Source organism: Cydia strobilella, chromosome 20 (genome assembly GCF_947568885.1).
Source record: "Cydia strobilella chromosome 20, ilCydStro3.1, whole genome shotgun sequence".
Classification (NCBI taxonomy): Eukaryota; Metazoa; Arthropoda; class Insecta; order Lepidoptera; family Tortricidae; genus Cydia; species Cydia strobilella.
The window spans coordinates 8509869-8535442 of record NC_086060.1 but is presented as its reverse complement, the minus strand read 5'-3'; the positions used below and the strand labels follow the sequence as shown (position 1 = coordinate 8535442).

At 44.6% G+C, this 25574-nt stretch overlaps 1 protein-coding gene across 1 annotated transcript in view; it reads right to left on the bottom strand.

The window, feature by feature from the left end:
• The window catches only part of LOC134750665 (protein O-GlcNAcase), a 36975-nt gene extending 11894 nt beyond the window's left edge, over nt 1–25081 (bottom strand). Inside the window, exons 1-15 of the mRNA XM_063685890.1 lie at nt 24774–25081; nt 24613–24664; nt 23990–24218; nt 22931–23035; nt 22401–22563; nt 20612–20740; nt 19114–19257; nt 18745–18859; nt 15923–16008; nt 15374–15555; nt 13659–14052; nt 12980–13101; nt 12256–12344; nt 10982–11159; nt 5097–5271 (exon numbers count right to left, since the gene is read on the bottom strand). Coding sequence (XP_063541960.1) covers nt 5097–5271; nt 10982–11159; nt 12256–12344; nt 12980–13101; nt 13659–14052; nt 15374–15555; nt 15923–16008; nt 18745–18859; nt 19114–19257; nt 20612–20740; nt 22401–22563; nt 22931–23035; nt 23990–24218; nt 24613–24664; nt 24774–24840 — 2230 coding nt within the window. The 5' untranslated portion in view covers nt 24841–25081. The remainder of the gene's footprint in view (nt 1–5096; nt 5272–10981; nt 11160–12255; nt 12345–12979; nt 13102–13658; nt 14053–15373; nt 15556–15922; nt 16009–18744; nt 18860–19113; nt 19258–20611; nt 20741–22400; nt 22564–22930; nt 23036–23989; nt 24219–24612; nt 24665–24773) is intronic.
• Nucleotides 25082–25574: the final 493 nt, after the last annotated feature.

Sequence of the window (25574 nt, the reverse complement as noted above, 5' to 3'; positions counted from 1 at the left end):
CCAGCCCTAAGTAGTCGAGGCCTTGGTCACTTTTTCTTCGTATATAACATTTATTTGTATTTTTCGGTTTATAATTTTTAAAATAGTGTTTCTACTTGAAATAACACAAATTAAAATAGTTTCAAATTAATAATAACTTAATTTGTTTTAATAGGGTCCCTAATGGGTACTCTTTTGTTCAATAAGTGTGTATATTGTAAAGGGCTTACCTAACCACCGCACTAGTCCGTCCAGCAACGCCAGCACGGCGCACAGCTCCCACACGTAGGGCTGCAGCTCGGCGTGGAGCTCGCGGTTGGCGCAGGCTTCTAGTCGCCGCAGGAGGCGTCTGGCGCGGGCCGTCCACCACGCGAGGCGGCTACTCGCTTGTCTGAACGAGTTACAACATACCTAACCACCGCACTAGTCCGTCCAGCAACGCCAGCACGGCGCACAGCTCCCACACGTAGGGCTGCAGCTCGGCGTGGAGCTCGCGGTTGGCGCAGGCTTCTAGTCGCCGCAGGAGGCGTCTGGCGCGGGCCGTCCACCACGCGAGGCGGCTACTCGCTTGTCTGAACGAGTTACAACATACCTAACCACCGCACTAGTCCGTCCAGCAACGCCAGCACGGCGCACAGCTCCCACACGTAGGGCTGCAGCTCGGCGTGGAGCTCGCGGTTGGCGCAGGCTTCTAGTCGCCGCAGGAGGCGTCTGGCGCGGGCCGTCCACCACGCGAGGCGGCTACTCGCTTGTCTGAACGAGTTACAACATACCTAACCACCGCACTAGTCCGTCCAGCAACGCCAGCACGGCGCACAGCTCCCACACGTAGGGCTGCAGCTCGGCGTGGAGCTCGCGGTTGGCGCAGGCTTCTAGTCGCCGCAGGAGGCGTCTGGCGCGGGCCGTCCACCACGCGAGGCGGCTACTCGCTTGTCTGAACGAGTTACAACATACCTAACCACCGCACTAGTCCGTCCAGCAACGCCAGCACGGCGCACAGCTCCCACACGTAGGGCTGCAGCTCGGCGTGGAGCTCGCGGTTGGCGCAGGCTTCTAGTCGCCGCAGGAGGCGTCTGGCGCGGGCCGTCCACCACGCGAGGCGGCTACTCGCTTGTCTGAACGAGTTACAACATACCTAACCACCGCACTAGTCCGTCCAGCAACGCCAGCACGGCGCACAGCTCCCACACGTAGGGCTGCAGCTCGGCGTGGAGCTCGCGGTTGGCGCAGGCTTCTAGTCGCCGCAGGAGGCGTCTGGCGCGGGCCGTCCACCACGCGAGGCGGCTACTCGCTTGTCTGAACGAGTTACAACATACCTAACCACCGCACTAGTCCGTCCAGCAACGCCAGCACGGCGCACAGCTCCCACACGTAGGGCTGCAGCTCGGCGTGGAGCTCGCGGTTGGCGCAGGCTTCTAGTCGCCGCAGGAGGCGTCTGGCGCGGGCCGTCCACCACGCGAGGCGGCTACTCGCTTGTCTGAACGAGTTACAACATACCTAACCACCGCACTAGTCCGTCCAGCAACGCCAGCACGGCGCACAGCTCCCACACGTAGGGCTGCAGCTCGGCGTGGAGCTCGCGGTTGGCGCAGGCTTCTAGTCGCCGCAGGAGGCGTCTGGCGCGGGCCGTCCACCACGCGAGGCGGCTACTCGCTTGTCTGAACGAGTTACAACATACCTAACCACCGCACTAGTCCGTCCAGCAACGCCAGCACGGCGCACAGCTCCCACACGTAGGGCTGCAGCTCGGCGTGGAGCTCGCGGTTGGCGCAGGCTTCTAGTCGCCGCAGGAGGCGTCTGGCGCGCGCCGTCCACCACGCGAGGCGGCTACTCGCTTGTCTGAACGAGTTACAACATACCTAACCACCGCACTAGTCCGTCCAGCAACGCCAGCACGGCGCACAGCTCCCACACGTAGGGCTGCAGCTCGGCGTGGAGCTCGCGGTTGGCGCAGGCTTCTAGTCGCCGCAGGAGGCGTCTGGCGCGGGCCGTCCACCACGCGAGGCGGCTACTCGCTTGTCTGAACGAGTTACAACATACCTAACCACCGCACTAGTCCGTCCAGCAACGCCAGCACGGCGCACAGCTCCCACACGTAGGGCTGCAGCTCGGCGTGGAGCTCGCGGTTGGCGCAGGCTTCTAGTCGCCGCAGGAGGCGTCTGGCGCGGGCCGTCCACCACGCGAGGCGGCTACTCGCTTGTCTGAACGAGTTACAACATACCTAACCACCGCACTAGTCCGTCCAGCAACGCCAGCACGGCGCACAGCTCCCACACGTAGGGCTGCAGCTAGGCGTGGAGCTCGCGGTTGGCGCAGGCTTCTAGTCGCCGCAGGAGGCGTCTGGCGCGCGCCGTCCACCACGCGAGGCGGCTACTCGCTTGTCTGAACGAGTTACAACATACCTAACCACCGCACTAGTCCGTCCAGCAACGCCAGCACGGCGCACAGCTCCCACACGTAGGGCTGCAGCTCGGCGTGGAGCTCGCGGTTGGCGCAGGCTTCTAGTCGCCGCAGGAGGCGTCTGGCGCGGGCCGTCCACCACGCGAGGCGGCTACTCGCTTGTCTGAACGAGTTACAACATACCTAACCACCGCACTAGTCCGTCCAGCAACGCCAGCACGGCGCACAGCTCCCACACGTAGGGCTGCAGCTCGGCGTGGAGCTCGCGGTTGGCGCAGGCTTCTAGTCGCCGCAGGAGGCGTCTGGCGCGCGCCGTCCACCACGCGAGGCGGCTACTCGCTTGTCTGAACGAGTTACAACATACCTAACCACCGCACTAGTCCGTCCAGCAACGCCAGCACGGCGCACAGCTCCCACACGTAGGGCTGCAGCTCGGCGTGGAGCTCGCGGTTGGCGCAGGCTTCTAGTCGCCGCAGGAGGCGTCTGGCGCGGGCCGTCCACCACGCGAGGCGGCTACTCGCTTGTCTGAACGAGTTACAACATACCTAACCACCGCACTAGTCCGTCCAGCAACGCCAGCACGGCGCACAGCTCCCACACGTAGGGCTGCAGCTCGGCGTGGAGCTCGCGGTTGGCGCAGGCTTCTAGTCGCCGCAGGAGGCGTCTGGCGCGGGCCGTCCACCACGCGAGGCGGCTACTCGCTTGTCTGAACGAGTTACAACATACCTAACCACCGCACTAGTCCGTCCAGCAACGCCAGCACGGCGCACAGCTCCCACACGTAGGGCTGCAGCTAGGCGTGGAGCTCGCGGTTGGCGCAGGCTTCTAGTCGCCGCAGGAGGCGTCTGGCGCGCGCCGTCCACCACGCGAGGCGGCTACTCGCTTGTCTGAACGAGTTACAACATACCTAACCACCGCACTAGTCCGTCCAGCAACGCCAGCACGGCGCACAGCTCCCACACGTAGGGCTGCAGCTCGGCGTGGAGCTCGCGGTTGGCGCAGGCTTCTAGTCGCCGCAGGAGGCGTCTGGCGCGGGCCGTCCACCACGCGAGGCGGCTACTCGCTTGTCTGAACGAGTTACAACATACCTAACCACCGCACTAGTCCGTCCAGCAACGCCAGCACGGCGCACAGCTCCCACACGTAGGGCTGCAGCTCGGCGTGGAGCTCGCGGTTGGCGCAGGCTTCTAGTCGCCGCAGGAGGCGTCTGGCGCGGGCCGTCCACCACGCGAGGCGGCTACTCGCTTGTCTGAACGAGTTACAACATACCTAACCACCGCACTAGTCCGTCCAGCAACGCCAGCACGGCGCACAGCTCCCACACGTAGGGCTGCAGCTCGGCGTGGAGCTCGCGGTTGGCGCAGGCTTCTAGTCGCCGCAGGAGGCGTCTGGCGCGGGCCGTCCACCACGCGAGGCGGCTACTCGCTTGTCTGAACGAGTTACAACATACCTAACCACCGCACTAGTCCGTCCAGCAACGCCAGCACGGCGCACAGCTCCCACACGTAGGGCTGCAGCTCGGCGTGGAGCTCGCGGTTGGCGCAGGCTTCTAGTCGCCGCAGGAGGCGTCTGGCGCGGGCCGTCCACCACGCGAGGCGGCTACTCGCTTGTCTGAACGAGTTACAACATACCTAACCACCGCACTAGTCCGTCCAGCAACGCCAGCACGGCGCACAGCTCCCACACGTAGGGCTGCAGCTCGGCGTGGAGCTCGCGGTTGGCGCAGGCTTCTAGTCGCCGCAGGAGGCGTCTGGCGCGGGCCGTCCACCACGCGAGGCGGCTACTCGCTTGTCTGAACGAGTTACAACATACCTAACCACCGCACTAGTCCGTCCAGCAACGCCAGCACGGCGCACAGCTCCCACACGTAGGGCTGCAGCTCGGCGTGGAGCTCGCGGTTGGCGCAGGCTTCTAGTCGCCGCAGGAGGCGTCTGGCGCGGGCCGTCCACCACGCGAGGCGGCTACTCGCTTGTCTGAACGAGTTACAACATACCTAACCACCGCACTAGTCCGTCCAGCAACGCCAGCACGGCGCACAGCTCCCACACGTAGGGCTGCAGCTCGGCGTGGAGCTCGCGGTTGGCGCAGGCTTCTAGTCGCCGCAGGAGGCGTCTGGCGCGGGCCGTCCACCACGCGAGGCGGCTACTCGCTTGTCTGAACGAGTTACAACATACCTAACCACCGCACTAGTCCGTCCAGCAACGCCAGCACGGCGCACAGCTCCCACACGTAGGGCTGCAGCTCGGCGTGGAGCTCGCGGTTGGCGCAGGCTTCTAGTCGCCGCAGGAGGCGCCTGGCGCGGGCCGTCCACCACGCGAGGCGGCTACTCGCTTGTCTGAACGAGTTACAACATACCTAACCACCGCACTAGTCCGTCCAGCAACGCCAGCACGGCGCACAGCTCCCACACGTAGGGCTGCAGCTCGGCGTGGAGCTCGCGGTTGGCGCAGGCTTCTAGTCGCCGCAGGAGGCGTCTGGCGCGGGCCGTCCACCACGCGAGGCGGCTACTCGCTTGTCTGAACGAGTTACAACATACCTAACCACCGCACTAGTCCGTCCAGCAACGCCAGCACGGCGCACAGCTCCCACACGTAGGGCTGCAGCTCGGCGTGGAGCTCGCGGTTGGCGCAGGCTTCTAGTCGCCGCAGGAGGCGTCTGGCGCGGGCCGTCCACCACGCGAGGCGGCTACTCGCTTGTCTGAACGAGTTACAACATACCTAACCACCGCACTAGTCCGTCCAGCAACGCCAGCACGGCGCACAGCTCCCACACGTAGGGCTGCAGCTCGGCGTGGAGCTCGCGGTTGGCGCAGGCTTCTAGTCGCCGCAGGAGGCGCCTGGCGCGGGCCGTCCACCACGCGAAGCGGCTACGTCGGCGGCGCCATTCGCTTGTCTAAACAAGTAATCACCACAACTATTAATACGATTGGTGATTAGAACGCGTTCCTGGCCCACTCGTAAAATCACCTTTTTCAAGCCAAGTCCTATAATATTTAGTTCCATTTGCAAAGTATCCGCAAAGATAGATGTAACTCCGTAATAGATGGATACAGTCTAAGGAAAAAACGTGCCTCGAAAATCAAGAAAATTTGATTCTCGTTCAGAGGGCGCTACTAGTTTTGGCCTACAGTCGTATAGATGGCGTTGACGGTTTCGTTTGTTATTTAACAATTTTAACGAATGTCAGTGAAAGAACATGGGTCAAAATCATAAAAATAATTAATGCAAATAAAAAAATCATTTATCCATATTTAAATACATTTCATCGTATTTTTATAAATCTTCATTTTTAGTTTTAGTGTGTCGACAGATGGCAGTGAATTTACTGGGGTTACAAAATTTACTATGACAGTACCGCTCTAGTATAAGTTACTCTATGGTATCCGCCCTTTCAAAGAACGGTCCGCATTTTTTAAAACGTCCTTTACATCAGGGATGTTGCGAAAATTCGCATCCGCATCCGCAACCGCGGAACTTTCGCATTATTTTCAACATCCGTATCCGCATATAATCGATGCGGAGCTTAATGCGGATGCGGATGTGGAACAGGTAAGTACAGGAACGTCTTAGCGGCGGCGTAAGTGCTAGGTAATTTCGTCATTAGCCAATAGGAATCTCGTTTCGTTTTTGTGATTCGTCGATCGAGCACTTTAGCCTATGACGGACAGCGACAAGAAGTGAAAAGTTTGTTTTATTTGGACTTGAGTACAGTAATGCGATTGTGGGGCACCTATATTCTTGTTGAAATACTGTTTCGTTTTTTTTTTAACAAAAATTACTAAAGTGTAATATTTGACGTTTTTATGTGCCTAATCTCGACATCCGCATCCGCATCCGCGGATATGAGCGTTTAAAAATCCGCATCCGCATCTGCGGATGTGAGCGTTTAAAAATCCGCATCCGCGTCCGCGGATGTCAAAAAATCCGCAACATCGCTGCTTTACATGTATGATTTTAGTAAAATGGGGCATTTTCAAGTAACAGTCAGTAACAAGTACCAAATTTGTAAATTCAAAGAATAATTGATGACGAAACTAACAAACTTGTTGACGCGATTTTTTTCCTCAGACTTTACACCTCTTCTTTAATATTTCATGAATAGGTCCTGTACCCTACAGGTTTAGGAAATGAAAACTAAAAGCTTAATAAGCCTAATTTGTGGGCGCAGTTGCAACGGGCATATGGAGCTCTTAGGGTTCAGTTCAACAATGCGTTTCGGGTGTTGATGGGGCTGCCTCGTTGCGCGTCTGGGATGTTCGCAGCGGCGCGCGTGGGCTGTTTCTATGCTACCATGCGTGCGCGCGCGGCATCCCTGGTGCGCCGGCGCCGAGTGCGCGGCGGTCCCAACAGCATCCTGCGAATGATAGCGGACAGGGTTGACTGTCCCTACTTGTCACACTGCGAGGGATTGCATTCTCCCGTCAGTGTTATTTTGTTTTAAATTTAAGTCTTTGCTACTTTAAAAGCCAACGAACGTGACAGAGACCAGTTTTGCCGGCTGAACAATGTCGAAATTAGTGGCGTTCCTCAAAAAGATAACGAGAATTTAATGTCGATCTTAAATAATATATGTTTGAAGGTAGGTTTTGGTCTGCTTGAAACTGATGTCGACTCAATACATCGCGTTCGCCGTTTCCCGTTATCCGTGGGTAGCGGAACCCGTGCGGACCCCAGGCCCCCGGCGATCATCGTGCGTTTCTGCCAGCGACGTCGCAAGGACGAGCTGGTGGCGGCTGCGCGCGCGCGCCGCGGCCTCACCGGCGCCGATGCCGGTCTCCTGGGACCGGCGGTTCCCGTCTACGTGAACGAACATCTTACGGCTGTAAACAAGATCCTACTTAGGCAGGCCCGCGATAGGAAAGCCGAGTTAAATTTCAGCTACCTATGGGTTAAGCAGTGCAAAATACACATGCGGAAGAGTGATAGTTCCAAAGTTTATGTCATAACAAACGAAGCTGACTTAAAGAAATTAAAATGACTTTTTATGTTTGATAACAGTAACTGGCATATCCATAACATTTGCCTCAGATTTTCGATGTTAGTGTTGATATGCGTTCATATAAAAAGTAATTACGTAAGTCGTGTACTAGGCCATTTTTTACATTGTATACCCTATGGGCAGGAAACTAGCTTAGAATTTCACAGGATCTCATTTCTATTTTTAATACCTGAATTGACTCGTCTGAATAAAAATAATAAAGTAATATTTTCTTACTATTGTAGTTCTTTATACATCAATAATAGATAATAATAGCATCTCAATATATTATCAGAACGTAAGGGGATTGCGGACAAAATCGCATTCCTTTTTATCTAGTGTAATTAATTCGAACTATGACCTCATTTGTTTATCTGAAACATGGCTGAACCCTGACTTTTTTAGTAGTGAGTATTTTGATAGCAGGTATGAGGTGTACAGACGGGATCGAGCGGGGCGATCGGCACAGCGCGGCGGAGGCGTGCTTGTGGCGGTGCGGCGCGGTCTCAGTGTATCGCGCCGGGACGAGTGGTGCGCGGCGCAACGACACGAGGAGTTGTGGCTCACCGTGGAGCCGCGGGCCTGCGCCGGCGCCGCGCCCCACTCCCCGCGCGCCTCGCGCCGCCAGCCGGCCGACCGACCGGGGGCACGTGGGCCGCTGCTGCATATTGTTTGTGTTTACTTTCCACATAATGATAATCATATCAGTTCTCTTCGTTGCTTTTTCGACAATGCTGCTAGGATAATGAATACCTACCCAGAAGATATTTTCGTCCTTGTAGGTGATTTTAATGTATCTTATGCTTCATGGTCCTTGTGTGAGGATTCAAATCGCCTCAATATTGAGACTAGTGAAGATCCAACTGCTATAGTTCTTTCCGACTTCATCGCTCTAACTGGGGTAAACCAATATAACAATTGTTTTAATATAAATGGACGTGTGCTGGATCTAGTAATGGCCAATGCCGGTTGCACGGTTAGTGCCTGCTCGTCACCGCTTACGCGGGAGGATCCGCAACATAAGGCTTTGAATATTTCACTGGCCCTAAACTTAATGAGTTATTTACCGCGCTTGTTGCCTAATCAATGTACTAGACCGATTTTTCACCGCGGCAGCTATGACCTTATCCGCAAGGAATTATCTGAGACCGGTTGGTCGTGTCTGAATAACATGAATGTTGAGGATTCAGTTACTTATTTTTATTCGGTTCTTAGAACACTTATTGCCAGTCATATTCCACATAAAAGCGTTAACAGTAACACTGGATATCCTCCTTGGTTTTCTCGTGCACTAATAAAAGTTCGCAAACAAAAACTATCGGCTCATAAAAGGTGGAAAATATACGGTAATCCTCTTGACAGGGCGGAATTTACATTATTGAGAAAAAGGGAGCACAAATTAGCCACCGAATGCTATAATAATTTTATTTCATTGGCTGAAGACAGAATACATAGTGATCCTACTTATTTTTGGTCATTTATGAAGTCAAAATTCCCTAGTAATTGTGTTCCCGACCAAATGTCTTACCTTGGCGAAATTTCTAAAGATGGTAACACAATTAGTAATTTTTTTAATAGATATTTTAACTCTGTGTTTGTTACTGATTCTTCTGTCTTACCCGATTACTTGCATGTAGCTAATGATTCCCTGATTGATCTTAATACCGTTGATATTTCCGAGGATTGCGTCTTCAAGTTTTTAGAAAGAGTAGATATTAAAAAGGGCAGTGGTGCTGATTTGATTCACCCCCTTTTTATCAAAATGTGCGCCCGTGAATTGGCAATGCCTTTAACTCAAATTTTTATTAAGTCCTTAGCTCATGGTCACTTTCCCTCCTCTTGGAAAAAAGCCTTGATAACACCAATTTACAAAAGTGGCGATGCGCACCTGGTTACTAATTACAGGCCCATTAGTAAATTAAACATATTTGCTAAAATCTTTGAAAAAATCGTTTACAACAAAATTACTTCTGCTTTCTCTCAACACATTGCGCCTAGCCAACACGGATTTTGTCAGGGTCGTAGCGTTGATACAAATCTCCTGACGTTTACCGATTTCATTATCAATAGGATATCTTCTGGCTGTCAGGTGGACGTCGTGTATACTGACTTTTCGAAATGTTTTGATAAAATTAATCACAATAACTTAATCAAGAAACTTTTTGAGCTCGGTATACACGGCGACCTCCTTAGATGGATAAAGTCTTACCTGTCCAATCGCAGTCAGGCGGTTGCCTTGAAGGGTTATACTTCATGCTTTCTTCCTATACCTTCCGGAGTACCCCAAGGATCGCACCTTGGTCCCTTATTGTTTATCTTATATGTCAATGACATGGCATCCTGTTTTCGGAACTCTGAGCACCTCGTCTATGCAGATGACACAAAGATTTACAAAGCTGTGTCCTCGGAAGCAGATTGCCGTGCATTACAGCATGACTTAGATAACTTTTTACTCTACTGTTCAGATAATCAGCTTTTCTTAAATACTGATAAATGTTTCATAATCAGTTTTAATCGTAGAAATGACCCGTTAATTTTCAATTACACTTTGGCTGGAAGAAATATAGCCCGGGTATATTCCATTAGGGACTTAGGTGTTACCTTAGACTCGCAATTGAATTTTAGTCTACATATTGATAATATATGTAAGCGAGCTTATAAGAAGTTGGGGATGATTCTCAGAATTGGACAGCCCTTCAGGCGCCCCAATACCTATAAACTACTTTTCTATTCCTTTGTTAGGAGTATACTAGAATTTGGTTGTGTTGTTTGGACACCTCAGTACCAAGTCCATATTGATCGCCTGGAAAGGATCCAAAATATTTTTTTAAAATCACTTTGTTACAGGACGGGTAATTACTTCGAACGCACTTCGTCAGCAGCGAAGCATTTTTGTGTTCCTTCCCTCTATAACCGAAGACACTACTTAGATGTAATGTTCTTGTTTAAAATTCTTAAAGGTGTGATAAAATGTCCGAATCTCTTAGAATTAGTCACTTTCAGTTGTCCGCACCAACCCCTACGTTCTAGACCTCTATTTCATATCAGCTTTGCCCGCAAGAATTACGCTCGGCACACATTTTTCAGACGAGTCCCAAATTATTATAATAAGCACCTACATGACATTGATCCTTTTCACACTTCCCTGTCTAGTCTTAGAATGAAACTTAGACATAAGTTGTTTTAATATGTCAAGTATAAATATAAATAAGTAAATGTATAAATGTAACTTTCCGGCTTTCCGGTAGGACAACCGTAGGCTCATGTTTTTCTTTTATCTCCTTTTTATCTTTGCTGTTTAGTGTGTATGTTAACATTATGTACTTACTAATGAACCTCCAGGTCTGTTTTCTTAAGTATGTTAAGTACATTTGTACTTCAAACCCATTTGTATATGTGACTGTTTGTGTTCTAAATAAAGTAAAAAAAAAAAAAAAAAAAAAAAAAAAAAGTCTTGCTGTACATACCTACTAACCCCGTAATTTTTAAGTATTACTAATAAAATGTGTCCTGGTTACATGAAATAAATGCATTGAATTTAATTTAATAAAATAAAATCCGAACTTAGTATATGCTCTCCTTTCTCCTTTCAAAAAGCCTTCAAAAATTCTCATCACACACTTACCTCAGGTTTGTTCCCCCTCGGCAACGTTCCGGCCGCATGCCCCGTTAACCAATGGAAATCGTGTAACAGCCGTAACCCGCGCGAACCGTGCTCAAACGGTAGATAAAACAGATCGCAGAGCAGCACTAAGTCGTCCTCCGTCAGGCAGTTCGCGTCTATCGATGATTCTTCGACTGGTCTGTAACAAAATAGACGTTAAGAGTTTCGAATGATTCACGGTTAGTTTCACTAGACTTATATTGACCGGTCCGCCCGGTCAATATAAGACTAGTGAAAATAGACGTTATGATGAAAGAGAACTTCTCTGAACCTTATATAGATATAATTGGTCAATGACAATTCAATTCAATATTGTCTTTAAATAGTGTGCAACTAATTGCTTCCCGACGGATAGAGATAGAGATACTACTACTAGTCATAATATAACTGAAAAATTAAGTGACGATTAGTATTTATACAATCGTGATATTATGATAGAGAGCTTTTGAGTCGAGTACCAAAAGATTCAGTATATCACTATTCGAAATTAAACTATCGTGAGACATATTTCAAAATATAAAAAAATATATATATATATTTAAATATTTAAATAATAGTCAGTGAAACCGTACTGATCTAAATATACGAGTATCAGCATATCACTATTGTATACAATACATTTTCTACGAGTCAACTAAAATAATACTTTTTTTACTGTAAAAGTTAAATAATTAAACAAAATTAAGTAAGTATCTCAGTAGATAAAAAGATAGTACAAAAGACATCAACGCACTTCTTTTTCAATAAATAGTAGCGCGTTGATGTCTTTTCCTGTTTGCCGCGGCGACATTATCGTATACGTCGAATTTATTAAAGTTGACTAAAAACTCTAAAAAGCGTTTCGAAAGAAGTCATTATAGTTGAGTCGGGAGCCCATACTGAAAAGTATGTGATTATAGTTTGGTATACGAAGTCTGAATTCTAAAATATAATTATAGTTGAGCTAATATCAGGTGAATGTTTATTCATTCACCAACCTAAGCGGAAGCACAGAATAAATAATAGTACTAAGTACAGAAGGCTCACTGTATCACAAAACCCCTGTTTAGGTATAGCAAAAAGGCATTGCCGATTGGACATATTATATATACTTAGGTGTAGTCAGCATTTTTGTCATTGTTCCCGCAACCAGCTGCGATGCAGTGTTTACTTGCTTTAGACATATTTGTATGCGACACCAGATCTGGTTGACACAAGGAAGGTCGCGACGCGGATTGACACAAGGAAGTACTCACTCGTCTGTAGTTTCGACAGGGTCTGCGGGTTCTACCATCATGTCCGTGCTCAGAGGACTGTTGCTGGGCTCCACTTGCATGGAACCGTTCTGAAAGAGATTACAATGTAAGTATATCTAAAATTGACAGTTAACTGACATGAAGAGTCAGAAAAACTAGAATTTTAGCAGCTTGCCTTGAAGTTTCATAACTAACGGATTTGACTGACCTATCATAATGGTACTTTATTTTTTTTGAAAAAAATAAATTTTATAGGACAATTTTACTCAGATCGACCTAGCCCCACAGTAAGCTCAATAAGGCTTATGTTGTGGGCACTAGACGGCGATATATATAATACATAGGTATTGATAACCGATTATGTGGTTTGCTCGAGCGTAGCCCTATGGTCGGTGTCGATGGACACATTACGAGTGGCGCGTCCCGAACTGTCAGACGAGGATCGCCCGCCATTACGGCGTCGGAGTGTGATTTACCTAAGCTATGCCTGTTTTCCGTGGTTTTATGTATTAAATCCTTTATTTAATGATGTCTGGTGTTTTCGTTTCTAATAGTATATATTAATACTTATATACATAGAAAACATCCATAAGCATAACTCAGGAACAAATATTTGTGATAAACACACAAATAAATGCCCTTACCAGAATTCGAACCCGGGACGTCCTGCTTCGTAGGCAGGGTCACTACCGACTAGGCTAGGAGGCCGTTAGGAGGTACTTACTTCACTAAGTTGATCGTTCATAACTACATCCGTGTCAGTGTTAGCAACCGACGGTGGGTCCACATCGAGAGGCTCTCCTTCGGGCAGCGACGGCCGGTTTGGGCTTAGCGTTTGTGGTGTGTCTGTAGAAAAAGTTCTGGATGAATCTTTAATATCACAGATATAATTATTAAGCCTACTGCTAAATAAAAGGGGTTCTCATGAATAGTACTTGTAAGAAGGAATGTATTCTATAACTGGCATTCTAAAGCAGCTCAGGTTACCCTTAAAATCCTGTGTACTGTGTACCCTCTCTTTGTAAAGACCTTTATCCATAGTGTACCTATAGTTGTATCTACTAGTTAGCTTTGATGATGAATTGATGACTGAAATGCAACCGCGGTTGCAGCAAAGGCAGTTTTTCGGTTGAACGTAGTTCATGCCAAAGATTTGGTTATAGATATGGTAAAAATTGGCGTAGGCACTGGGTTTCAGGAAAGAGACCGCCATCTGAACTTACGGTTACGGAATGGCAATTGGTTTTTAACCGTAACTCCTAAATAACTCAATGACACAAGCCGGGGTTCGAACCCACAACACCGGTTTAAAAGCCTACATAGGATGGTATACTGCATAGACCAACAATATTTTCAACAAAGTAACAGAATTTCCACTGCTGTTCCAACATCAAGAAACTCACCTCCTAAACTCATTTCTCCATTCTGCTGTTGCTCCTCAACCTTCTCATCATCAACAATAATCGTATCCTGATCCTCTTCTTTATCCTTCTTCATCTCTTCTATAAAACTGGCACTTTCCAGAACACTGTCATTCACGACACTGTCGTTTTTATCCTGTCTGTCACTGTCTACCATACTCTGGTCTTCACTTTTGTCAAGTTCCTCCAGGGATTTTATACCGAGGAGTGGTACAGGAAGGGTAGATACAGGTATTTCGCTAGGTAAGGAGATGTTGGAGCTAGCGATGGGTATGATGGGGTTCTGTATGGATTCGTTGAGAATAACTTTTGTGGGGGACACTAGGGAGTTCATAACGGGGTTCGTTACTGCACTGAAGGTTTCTGCTGGCGACACCTGTAAAAGAATGAGAATGTTTAGTTTAGCTTGCGAACAATTCATTATTAACTACAAAACGTGTCGAAGAACGTTTGCCAAATTTCAATTTTAATTGGATTTTTTGACAATAAAAATATTCTAAGAACTAAGAAATATTTAAGCACAACTATAAATAAAACTAAAGCTAAACCTATAAAAACTAATCGAACAACCCACCACGTCCCCACTCATTCGATTTAGGTACAATGTTTTCACTTTAGGGGGAGTTTTTAATTAAGTTTTCGCTCATAGCAGGGTCGCCATAATCGGGTTTAGGTTTTAACAATTTATTGTACTGTAAAACAACAACTTAATGTAAGGTAAGTGCCATACCTGGTTTTGCGTGATTATACGGATATCACACAGTGATGACGATCCAAACGCCGCTCTGGTATGTGAACGACACAGCGCTATGCACGTTATACGCCATATCCCCCTCGTATAACGGAGAAGTGTCCGGATCCGCGTCCAATGAGAAGATCGCTTTACTAACCTTCTGGAGCTTGAGCTGCGACGTGGACACTGTCGGGATGGCAGAGATGGCACTAGTGCTCCCGCTCTAACCGTCTGGTTCACTAACCGTCTGCAGCTTGAGGCGGGCGGCCGGACCGTCGGCCAGCGCCTGCAGCTGCGACGTGGACACTGTCGGGATGGCAGAGATGGCACTAGTGCTCCCGCTTTAACCGTCTGGTTCACTAACCGTCTGGAGCTTGAGGCGGGCGGCCGGACCGTCGGCCAGCGCCTGCAGCTGCGACGTGGACACTGTCGGGATGGCAGAGATGGCACTAGTGCTCCCGCTCTAACCGTCTGGTTCACTAACCGTCTGGAGCTTGAGGCGGGCGGCCGGACCGTCGGCCAGCGCCTGCAGCTGCGACGTGGACACTGTCGGGATGGCAGAGATGGCACTAGTGCTCCCGCTCTAACCGTCTGGTTCACTAACCGTCTGGAGCTTGAGGCGGGCGGCCGGACCGTCGGCCAGCGCCTGCAGCTGCGACGTGGACACTGTCGGGATGGCAGAGATGGCACCAGTGCTCCCGCTCTAACCGTCTGGTTCACTAACCGTCTGGAGCTTGAGGCGGGCGGCCGGACCGTCGGCCAGCGCCTGCAGCTGCGACGTGGACACTGTCGGGATGGCAGAGATGGCACTAGTGCTCCCGCTCTAACCGTCTGGTTCACTAACCGTCTGCAGCTTGAGGCGGGCGGCCGGACCGTCGGCCAGCGCCTGCAGCTGCGACGTGGACACTGTCGGGATGGCAGAGATGGCACTAGTGCTCCCGCTCTAACCGTCTGGTTCACTAACCGTCTGGAGCTTGAGGCGGGCGGCCGGACCGTCGGCCAGCGCCTGCAGCTGCGACGTGGACACTGTCGGGATGGCAGAGATGGCACTAGTGGCGGCAATTGTAGTAGTATTCGTGGTGGCCGTCAGCAGCGACATGCATGTGTTCACCATGGGCAGGATCGGGATGATCGGCACCGGCGGGACTGTAATGAAAACTTATTGCTTGTGTTAGTTCTATGATGGGAATCTTCGCACAAATGTGCATGGGATATATACCTACGTATTTTTATAATCAAGTAGTTTAAGATATTTAGTCTAAGTCTAGAAATTATAACTAAATACCTACATTATGTGCAAAAAGTAATTTGTTAGGAGTTTTTTATTGCGTTACGCACAGAGTATAATACATAATCATATATGGTTTTACGTATGTTTTCATACGGTTGTCACTTTCATAGCTCAAAGGTTTAGAGCAATCTAGCTAGTCGTCTTAAAATGAGAGCGGAACTACGTTTGTATGGAGAACCGAGCTTGCCGGGGACCCTTAACTTCGAGCGAATTATTAAATACCTGTGACTGGAGGCTGCGGTTTGATCACAGGACCCTGCGCCGTCTTCGGTATGGAGAATTCTGGGAGCCACTCGATTATTGCTTGTCTGAAAACAAACATACAGCTACAAAAATCTATAGCAGCAAAGATAGATATAACTCCGTAATAGATGGATACAGTCTAAGGAAAAAACGTGCCTCTAAAATCAAGAAAATTTGATTCTCGTTCAGAGGGCGCTATTAGCTTTGGCCAACTGTCGTATAGATGGCGTTTCGTTTGTTATTTAACAATTTTAACGCATATCAGTGAAAGAACATGGGTCAAAATCATAAAAATAATTAATGCAAATAAAAAAAACATTTATCCATATTTAAATACATTTTATCGTATTTTTATAAATCTTCATTTTTAGTTTTAAAGTGTGTCGACAGATGGCAGTGAATTTACTGGGGTTACAAAATTTACTATGACACCGCTCTAGTATAAGTTACTCTATGATAGCAGAAAACACTTTTCCACCTGGTACTACGCGTGAGGCGTCAAGACGAACGCAGGTACTAGTAATACCCAGGCACAGACTTGCAAAAACGGGTAATTTCTTCCAAATTATAGGCCCACGCATATATAACAGGTCTGATATAAAGGATGTTTTTTTTTTTTATACCACGACGGTGGCAAACAAGCATACGGCCCGCCTTATGGTAAGCAGTCACCGTAGCCTATGGACGCCTGCAACACCAGAGATATTACATGCGCGTTGCCGTTGATGTTGCCTCATCTAAAAGGCGTTTAATTCCTGATCTAAAAGGCGTTTAATTCGGTTAAGGAATTCCTGGAGGACTTAAAATTGTTAAATGGAAGGATTTAACTTCCTTCATTCATAAATAAACTTTAGCCTAACGTATTGGAACGGGGTGTAGCTGTTTTATTGTCAATTTCATTATTATAATTTTTTCAATGTTTACAATGATACCTGCCTAATTTTGTATATATTTCTGACGTATTGTATATAATTTTTTTTTTTTTTTTTTTTTAATTTATTTAGGAAACAAACAGTCACATACAGATAAGTTTAAACTTGCAGATATACAATAAGACCTATAGTTCCATTAATTATAACATACTGATATTGATAACAAGTAGAAACAGGGCTTGTTCGGCACTGCCTATAAATAGGAAGATACACAGAAGTAACAATTGGATACACAACTAATAAAGTACCTAAGTATCAAACATGCTTACAAACATACATACGTTACATAAGACTATAGAACAATTACAATTTTTTTTTTTTTTAAAGCAAAGACTGCTATGGAAAAAGTAAGCTCCGCAGACCACTACTATATTTACCGAAAGACAATGAGAAGATATCTAGATTTATGAAATTAACATTGTAATCATGACAGGCTCGTCTAAAAAAAGTATTTTTGGCGAAATTAGATCTACAAAAATCGATATGGAATGTTTGGGGGTGGCGCGTGGGAATACGAGGCAATTTAAAGACAATTTTTTCAAGAAGAGTGGAAGAATCAGTAAGGCCATTTAAGAGTTTATACAGAAACATTTGGTCTATATAAACACGTCGTGTATCTAGTGGCCCTAGACTACGACGGTGTGTGCTATTCTCTGACATATTCAGACCGTGGCGGAAATTGAGCGACTTTAACAGCTTTTTTTGGATTCTTTCAATTCTTTTTATGTGAACGGTATATTGAGGGGTCCAGACGACGCTACCGAACTCTAAAATGCTGCGAACGTAAGAGGAGTATAATACTTTTAGGGTGTTTGGTTCTTTAAATGGTTGAGATAGTCTAAGTATCAGGCCCAATTTCTTGTAGGCCCTCTCGGAGATGTGGTCTATGTGTGAAATGAAGTTAAGCTTAGAATCCAAAATAATACCAAGATCTCGGACCTTGGTGATTCTATTTATGATCTTTCCTGAAAAACTATAATTGAAAAGAAGGGGACTTTGTTTATGAGTGAAAGTAATACAGTTGCATTTATCAGGGTTCAGAAGCAATTGGTTATAACCGCAATATGCGGCAAAGCTATCAAGATCGCGTTGCATGTCCAGGCAGTCGTTCTTTGTTTTTATGATTTTGAAAATTTTTGTATCGTCTGCATAAACTAGATGTCTTGAACTAGAAAACGATGAACCCATGTCGTTTACGTATATGATAAATAAAAGCGGTCCTAAATGAGAGCCTTGAGGGACCCCTGAATCAATGGTTAAGTATCTGGAAGTATAGCCTCTTAGTGATACTGCCTGGCATCGGTTCTGGATGTAGGATTCAATCCACCTGTAGAGGTCTCCGTGTATACCGAGTTCGTATAATTTGTGTAATAACATAGTGTGATTAATTTTATCAAAAGCTTTTGAGAAATCGGTATACACGGCGTCAACCTGATGACCGTTGCCAATAGCGTTCAAAATAAAATCAGTGAAGGTAATAAGATTGGTGTCAACACTACGGCCACGAAGAAAACCGTGTTGGTCAGGGGAAATTATACGAATGATACAATTTGTCAATTCGGATGTAACAATTTTTTCTAATATTTTGCCAAAAATGCATAATTTAGATATGGGTCTATACTGTGTAACATCATGTTTATCTCCGCTTTTATGTATTGGTGTTATTAAAGCCGTTTTCCAAACAGACGGGAAACAACCCTCGGATAACGATTTACGGAAAATAATATAATGTAAATAACGCATCTATGACAATGTATGATCAATACAAATAAAGAATATGAATAAGAGATCTTTAATCTAATATAAATCTATAATCTATTAAATCTATGTAAAATGAACCATACGCCGTTGTAATAAGGTGGTGTTTACCTGAGCGCCTGCCGCGGGTGGTAGACATGCTTGCCCAGGGTCACGGGCGCCTCGTCCTCACACACGCCTTGTTCGCTCTCGGACTCTAATTTTATGTCCCATGACACCGCTTCCACTGTAAACAAATAGCGACATTGTATTCAAACATTGGCAAGACCACACATTACAAAGTTTCCGGTTTTTTTTCTTTTACATTATTACTTGTCAAATTTCATATTTTGCCTTCAAATTATCCTAGTGTATTTGTCAAACAATGCGGCATAAACTGCCGTATCTTTTTATTTCTTTGTCTTAAAAGTTTTTTATATAGTTCGAACAGATTTTGAGGTTCCAATAGGTACGGAACCCAAGAAAAACTGTAAAACTCACTGTGCGTTGGTGCATCAAGACTGCAGCTCGCCCAGTGCGCAAGAGTGCGTATAGCGATCATATTCGCATTATATTCGCAGTTGGGGTTCGTAAGGACTCCTCGTAACAGTGGGATCAGCTCTGGCGACCTTCCGCAGTATGGACCTGAAACATATCCCCGTGTAGATTACTAGAGTATTAATAGACTTTATGGTTTTTATCTACACACATATCATAAACCCTCTATGATGCCTTCAAAATCCGCAAGTAATGGCCAACATTAAAATAAACTGTTTCGTTTAGGCAAATTTTTTATCTGTGAAAATTTTATTATTGCTAAATAATAACAACGATTTCGATAATATTATTTTATTCAAATTTCGAACATCTCTGAAAAACAAAGAAATTTAATTTGACCTCTATTCTAATATCAGTCGAAATGACGTTTTATTCGAAATGAAATGTCAATTGCATACAAATTTGACAAATCTCGCTTGTTAGTTGGTATCGAACGATATGGCAATCGACCCCCACTCTAGTATGTCTCTGAATTAAAAAAAAACTACGATGTGTGACATGCGTGGAAAAAGTTTTCTTTGCCGCCATTTGACGTGCAGTTTATCTTTTAATTAGTTTGTAAGTAAAAAATAATTTGTTTTGTTGTTTTTAAAGTAACTCTAGCAAAAGTTTCGTGTGTGTGTTTCGTTTTGTGTGCGTTAAAGATATTTCGCAGACGCCACCTCATAATTGCGAATTCCGCCAGACAGCAACTATGCCCCAATGTCGACTGTAATATGAGGTTAGTTAATATATCATAGAAAGTTTATAATATGTGTGTAGATAAAGCAGTGTATGTAACTGTACATAATTAGGCATTAAAACACTCGTGTGATTCTATTATGAAACTCACTACGTTCGTTTCATAAACCCACACTCTAATTTTAATGCCTTTCATTATGTAGCAGTCACATAAACTTTTTTGTATTTTTTGTATTTTGTATTTTATTTTATTTTTTTACACGGTCCCTATAATTAACTTTGGATTGCATCTTTATTCTTTATTCAAACAAACACAAGTATAAGTTTACAGCGACCTATGCCAAGACACTTACAATACAATAATTCATAGTCAGTATCATAAACATGTATACATTTTTCGAACTACGAGTCTAGGAACTTAAATTAAACATACATATTAAAAAGTTACATAGGTAGTTTCAAAAAATCCTGACACTACGTTGTAAGACTTGTAAGGACGGCCACTTGTCTGCGAATATGTCTGCGTTTTGGGCTGTAGCTAAGAAGTTATTTAGTAATTCTATCTTACTAGTACTACTGGTCAAAGTATTTTTAAATTTCTGTGCAGAGGTTACATCCTATATTTAACCTCTCATGCCCAGGTCATGTGTGTTGCTGGCATTATAACATTGCAAAGATCTCTTCTTATACATTTTGTGGTTAGCGCCTTCTAATTATGGATTTTAGCAGCTTGATAATACAGAATATTAGGTTAAGTTACCTAAGAATATCCTCTTCTGGTCGTAGTCATTTGCGTGGAGATTGTCCCAAATGACCGGCGGTCTTCGCAGTACGGCAGTTATCTCTTCTATACATTCCGTGGTCAGCGTCTTGGAAATCACTTTGGGTCCTGTGGATAAAATGATACATTGTGGTGTCAAATAAGTTTGTCAGGTTTTTATATGAAGAAAACAGGCGAGTATAATATTACAGATTAGTACAGGTGAGGGTACCTAACCCTCATCTGTAACTACAAAATATTGTGGCCTTAAAATTTGACAATTGTAGTACATAGTTGGCGCAGGGGCCCATTTCTCGAACGGTATTAGACTAATATTATTAGTGTTGCCAAGGTAACCCATACGATTTGACAGTTCGAGGACTAATAATATTTGTCAAATACTGGGGCCCATTTCTCGAACGGTATTAGGCTAATATTATTAGTGTTTCCATGGTAACCAATACGATTTGACAGTTCCTGGACTAATAATATTATTCTAATACCGATACCGTTCGAGAAATGGGCCCCAGGCCATGTACAATTTTTCGCGTTATTGGCTCTGTTTTAGATAGGTACTAGAAAATTCGTTCGATTGGTAAATCTACTAATCAATCTACTAATCAATCAGTTTTGTACTAAAATGACAGTTGGGTTGTGCATTAGCCAGTTAATTAACCAATCATGCTCAAACACATTTTTATTTCTTTGTTTATGATTTACAATGTTTACAACAACATATTTATCTTTTACCAGGGTGAGTTTGCACATATAGGCATATAACGTTTTTGTCATGGAAGGTTTGGCCATAAAATAACCGTCATGTCATGATTCGAGGCCGTTCACACCTAGCTCATAACTGCACTGAATGAATAATTAGATGCTATGGAATATTGACGCCGTGACATCTTTGATTTTAAAAATATAAGCAAAACAAAGGAATTGGTAATTTTTTTGCATACCTACAGCTAATAACTTTTCACTGCTAATGGTAAAAATGACGCCTTTTTGTCATGCGTGTAGTAGGGAGCAAATTAGGTTTTCGTTTACTTTTCAATTTCCATTAAACTGTAGGTAGTTATTTGTTTACTCCAAACGAGCAAAAGTAGATTGTTAAGTCACTCAAACCCGCCGCCAAAACCCGCTCCCATACAGTCCAAGTTACGCTCTCATTTTAAAATAGCATGCTTAAATTAGGCGCCATCAATTTAGTGGGAGAGGGGGGTCGACCGTGCTTTATGTTTTCTTACAGGGGTTGGAAGGATTCTTGATAGTTCTTAAGTAACTAGCGCTAAGAAAAAGCGCGTGCATCCGTGCGAATGCCGAACAAGGAAAAACTATAAAATTAAGCCAAAATTGATTATTGAAAAAAAAAATATTTTTGTCCTTTTGCAGATAGAAGAAAATAAAAGTTCCTAAAATTGTTTCTGTGAGAATCGAAATAAAACAAACCCGATGTGTAATCATTTTTCCTTCCGATCCTTACGTAATCAGGGGGCGGTCGGCCTATTCTTATTTTTTCTTACATAGGAGAGGGAGGGGGTCAAAATCTGGCAAAAATCGTCTTAAGTAATAAATGAATGGAGCTTTACATGAAACTTGGCATGAACATTTACGTAACATAATATCTCTCTTCTTCTTTGTCGTAACCTCATGGCTGAGGGACGTGACGAGTGTGGACACTCTTCACCAGTGCTCTCCAGGCCACTCTGAACATAATGTAAGGTCTTCTATCTCCATGTTCTTCGTCTCATCTTCCCTTCTTGTCGGCCCCAGAATCTTGTAGACCTACCTGTCCACATGATGTCAATCTGTTGAGACAGCTTGGTTCCCAGCGTGATGAGGTACTCGGAGCTGTTGACGGTTGGTACGGCCCGAGTTGAGCAGTACTGTGTTGGGCAGAGGAGGAAGCGAGGGCAGCCGAGGTGTTGGTGGATCTCGTTTGTTACTGACACCTGTTTGAAAACAATGATAAGATTAAATAATTTCACGGTTTAGACTTGCTTGTTTCAGTCACTCACGCGACATGTTTCGGAGAGCCTAGGTCTCCACACACACAGACACACACGCACAGTTTAAATTTAAACAATGATAAGATTGTTAGCTGACAACAGAATCAACTTGATGGTCACAATCATAATCATCGAACATAAGGACAACTTAGAGAGAAAGAGCATACTCCCATCTCGAAGGCCGGCAACACACTTACAACCTCTTTGGTGTTGAGGGTGTCCATGGACGACGGTGATTGCTTACCATCAAGCGATTTGTCTGGTTGTTTGCCTCCTATATCATTAATAAAAACATACGCAGTTTATGTACCTGTGCATGAGCAAAGCTCTGGAAGATCTGCTTGTCTGCCTCACTCATCTCTGGCTCAATGTCGTCAAACAAGAGAGCAAAGCAAGTGCAGCCGAACTGGGACACCTGCAAGTAATAAATAAATAAATCTATAAATATTATAGGACAGCATTTACCAAACTATGGGTCGCAGTCGAGACGCGAGTGAATATTGAGTGGGCTCTGAAACTACTAGGGTAATACCAAAGATAGATATAACTCCGTAATAGATGGATACAGTCTAAGGAAAAAACGTGCCTCAAAAATCAAGAAAATTTGATTCTCGTTCAGAGGGCGCTACTAGTTTTGGCCTACAGTCGTATAGATGGCGTTGACGGTTTCGTTTGTTATTTAACAATTTTAACGCATATCAGTGAAAGAACATGGGTCAAAATCATAAAAATAATTAATGCAAATAAAAAAAATCATTTATCTATATTTAAATACATTCTATCGTATTTTTATAAATCTTCATTTTTAGTTTTAAAGTGTGTCGACAGATGGCAGTGAATTTACTGGGGTTACAAAATTTACTATGACAGTACCGCTCTAGTATAAGTTACTCTATGGTAATACTATACTATACTATATGAGCATTGCCAATAATATTTTATGCCCCCTTTTAAGACACAATCCAAGTAATCCAAAGAGAAAAAAAAAGAACAATGAAACCCACAACAGGCTTTATCAATTTTATTTTAAACATTTGGTTTATTGAGTTGATCTTAAAACATATAAAGTATATTAGAAGCAAAGCATTAAGTTTCTTAAATAGGTATAAAAAAACCGGACAAGTGCGAGTCGGACTCGCCCACCAAGGGTTCCGTACTTTCTAGTATTTGTTGTTATAGCAGCAACAGAAATATATCATCTGTGAAAATTTCAACTGTCTGTCTATCACGGTTGATGAGATACATCCTGATGACAGACAGACGGACAGAGGAGTCTTATTAATAGGGTCCTGTTTTTACCCTTTGGGTATGGAACCCTAAAAAATGTGCTTTTCAAATATCAGAAGCCGATAAATATGACTTTGCTTGCCTGTTCAAGTTTCCGTTTCAAAGTGGTAATTTCCTTCTGGTTGCTATATGTGATATCCAGGCCCGGAGACAGAGCATAACAGAATGTAATGCCCTGAGCCCTGGCCGCAGAGATCAGAGACGTGAGGTGCTCCGCCTCCTCCACTGTGTACAACTCTCTCCAATAGGCACGGTGCTTGTAGTCATCTTTTGGAGCGTACACATACATGTCTAGGCCCCATTTTTTTTGTCTGGAATATTTTGTTATTATGGTGCTTACTGTAAACTTTTTGTGCATGATATGATACATTTTTGTTTATTTCTCATGAAAAAAAGTATCAAAAAAGCCTAAAAATTAATTTTGATCTTTTGGGCTTAAATGGGTTAAGCTATGTTAAACAATGGATAATCAATATTCGTCAAGAGGGTAAAACAGAAGTTATAGTTCAAGTAATACATGTAATTGATTTATTACTGATGTAGGTCAATTTTTTTTTAATAAGAAAATAGTATACAATATGAATATGGTAAATATTCAAATACTGACAAGAATTTTGGGTAATTTGTTTACATTATCACCCTCACTTTCTAGTCATAAATTACAAGTATCAATTAAAAGATCTGAGTAAGAAAAGCAGTACTTACTTTTGAAAAAGATCTTTCCGCTGCTCCGTGGTCCACGGGCGACCGTAAAAGCCTGCAAATAGTTGAACACAGGTCATTCACACCGTTCTTAATTCCTAACATAATTAGGTATAAAACTACACATAGTCCACGAACCTTTACAGGCTTATATCTAAATTTACCTTCAACAACTCCACATATGAAGTCTTTCCGGCTAGCATTTGCTTCGTCTGGCGAGCTTTCAGTCATTTTTACAGTAAAATCGGCGATTGAACTCAAAAATAATGATCGTTATGGTGGAAAGTTTAGACACGCGCGTCGGTTGAAAACTACGCCTTATTGTGACTCAGAACAAACAGATAGCATTAGCATTAACTGTGTAATGGTTCTCTCGATCTTGGAGCCCCGGTTGACCCGTTTCAGGCGTAAATCATTGAACTACTTTGTCCCGTAAATGGAAATAATAGAAACCATAGATAGAAAGTAGAAACGGAGAACGGAGGAATATGATGTGTCAAAATGTAATAGGTGTTTTAAGGTGCAATAACCGGTTGCTGAGAAACAGCTGTAAAATGAGAGGTAATTGTTAAGAAAGAAAGGCTTTAATAAAAGAACGGACGAGACTAAACATTGTCTCATTATGTCATACTTTTATTTATTATTTATGTAGATGTTCTGCTTTAATAAAATTTTGTAAAAAAAACATTTCATATTTGTCATTGAATATGGCATTAGAAAGCACCTTCATGTTCATTTCGTTGCAATATTAAATAATATTAAATTTTGCGGGAATAATCAATTAAATTAACGTATTAAATACGGAGGCATTATTAATTAACTTAATAAATGTAGCAAATGATAATTTATTAAATTTAACTATTGTTTTGTCCAATCGCATTATTTTTATTATTATAGTTTGTCAAAGGTCTGTCTCATTTCAAACATAGACAGAGAGAATCATACTATCTTTGTCTTACACTAGT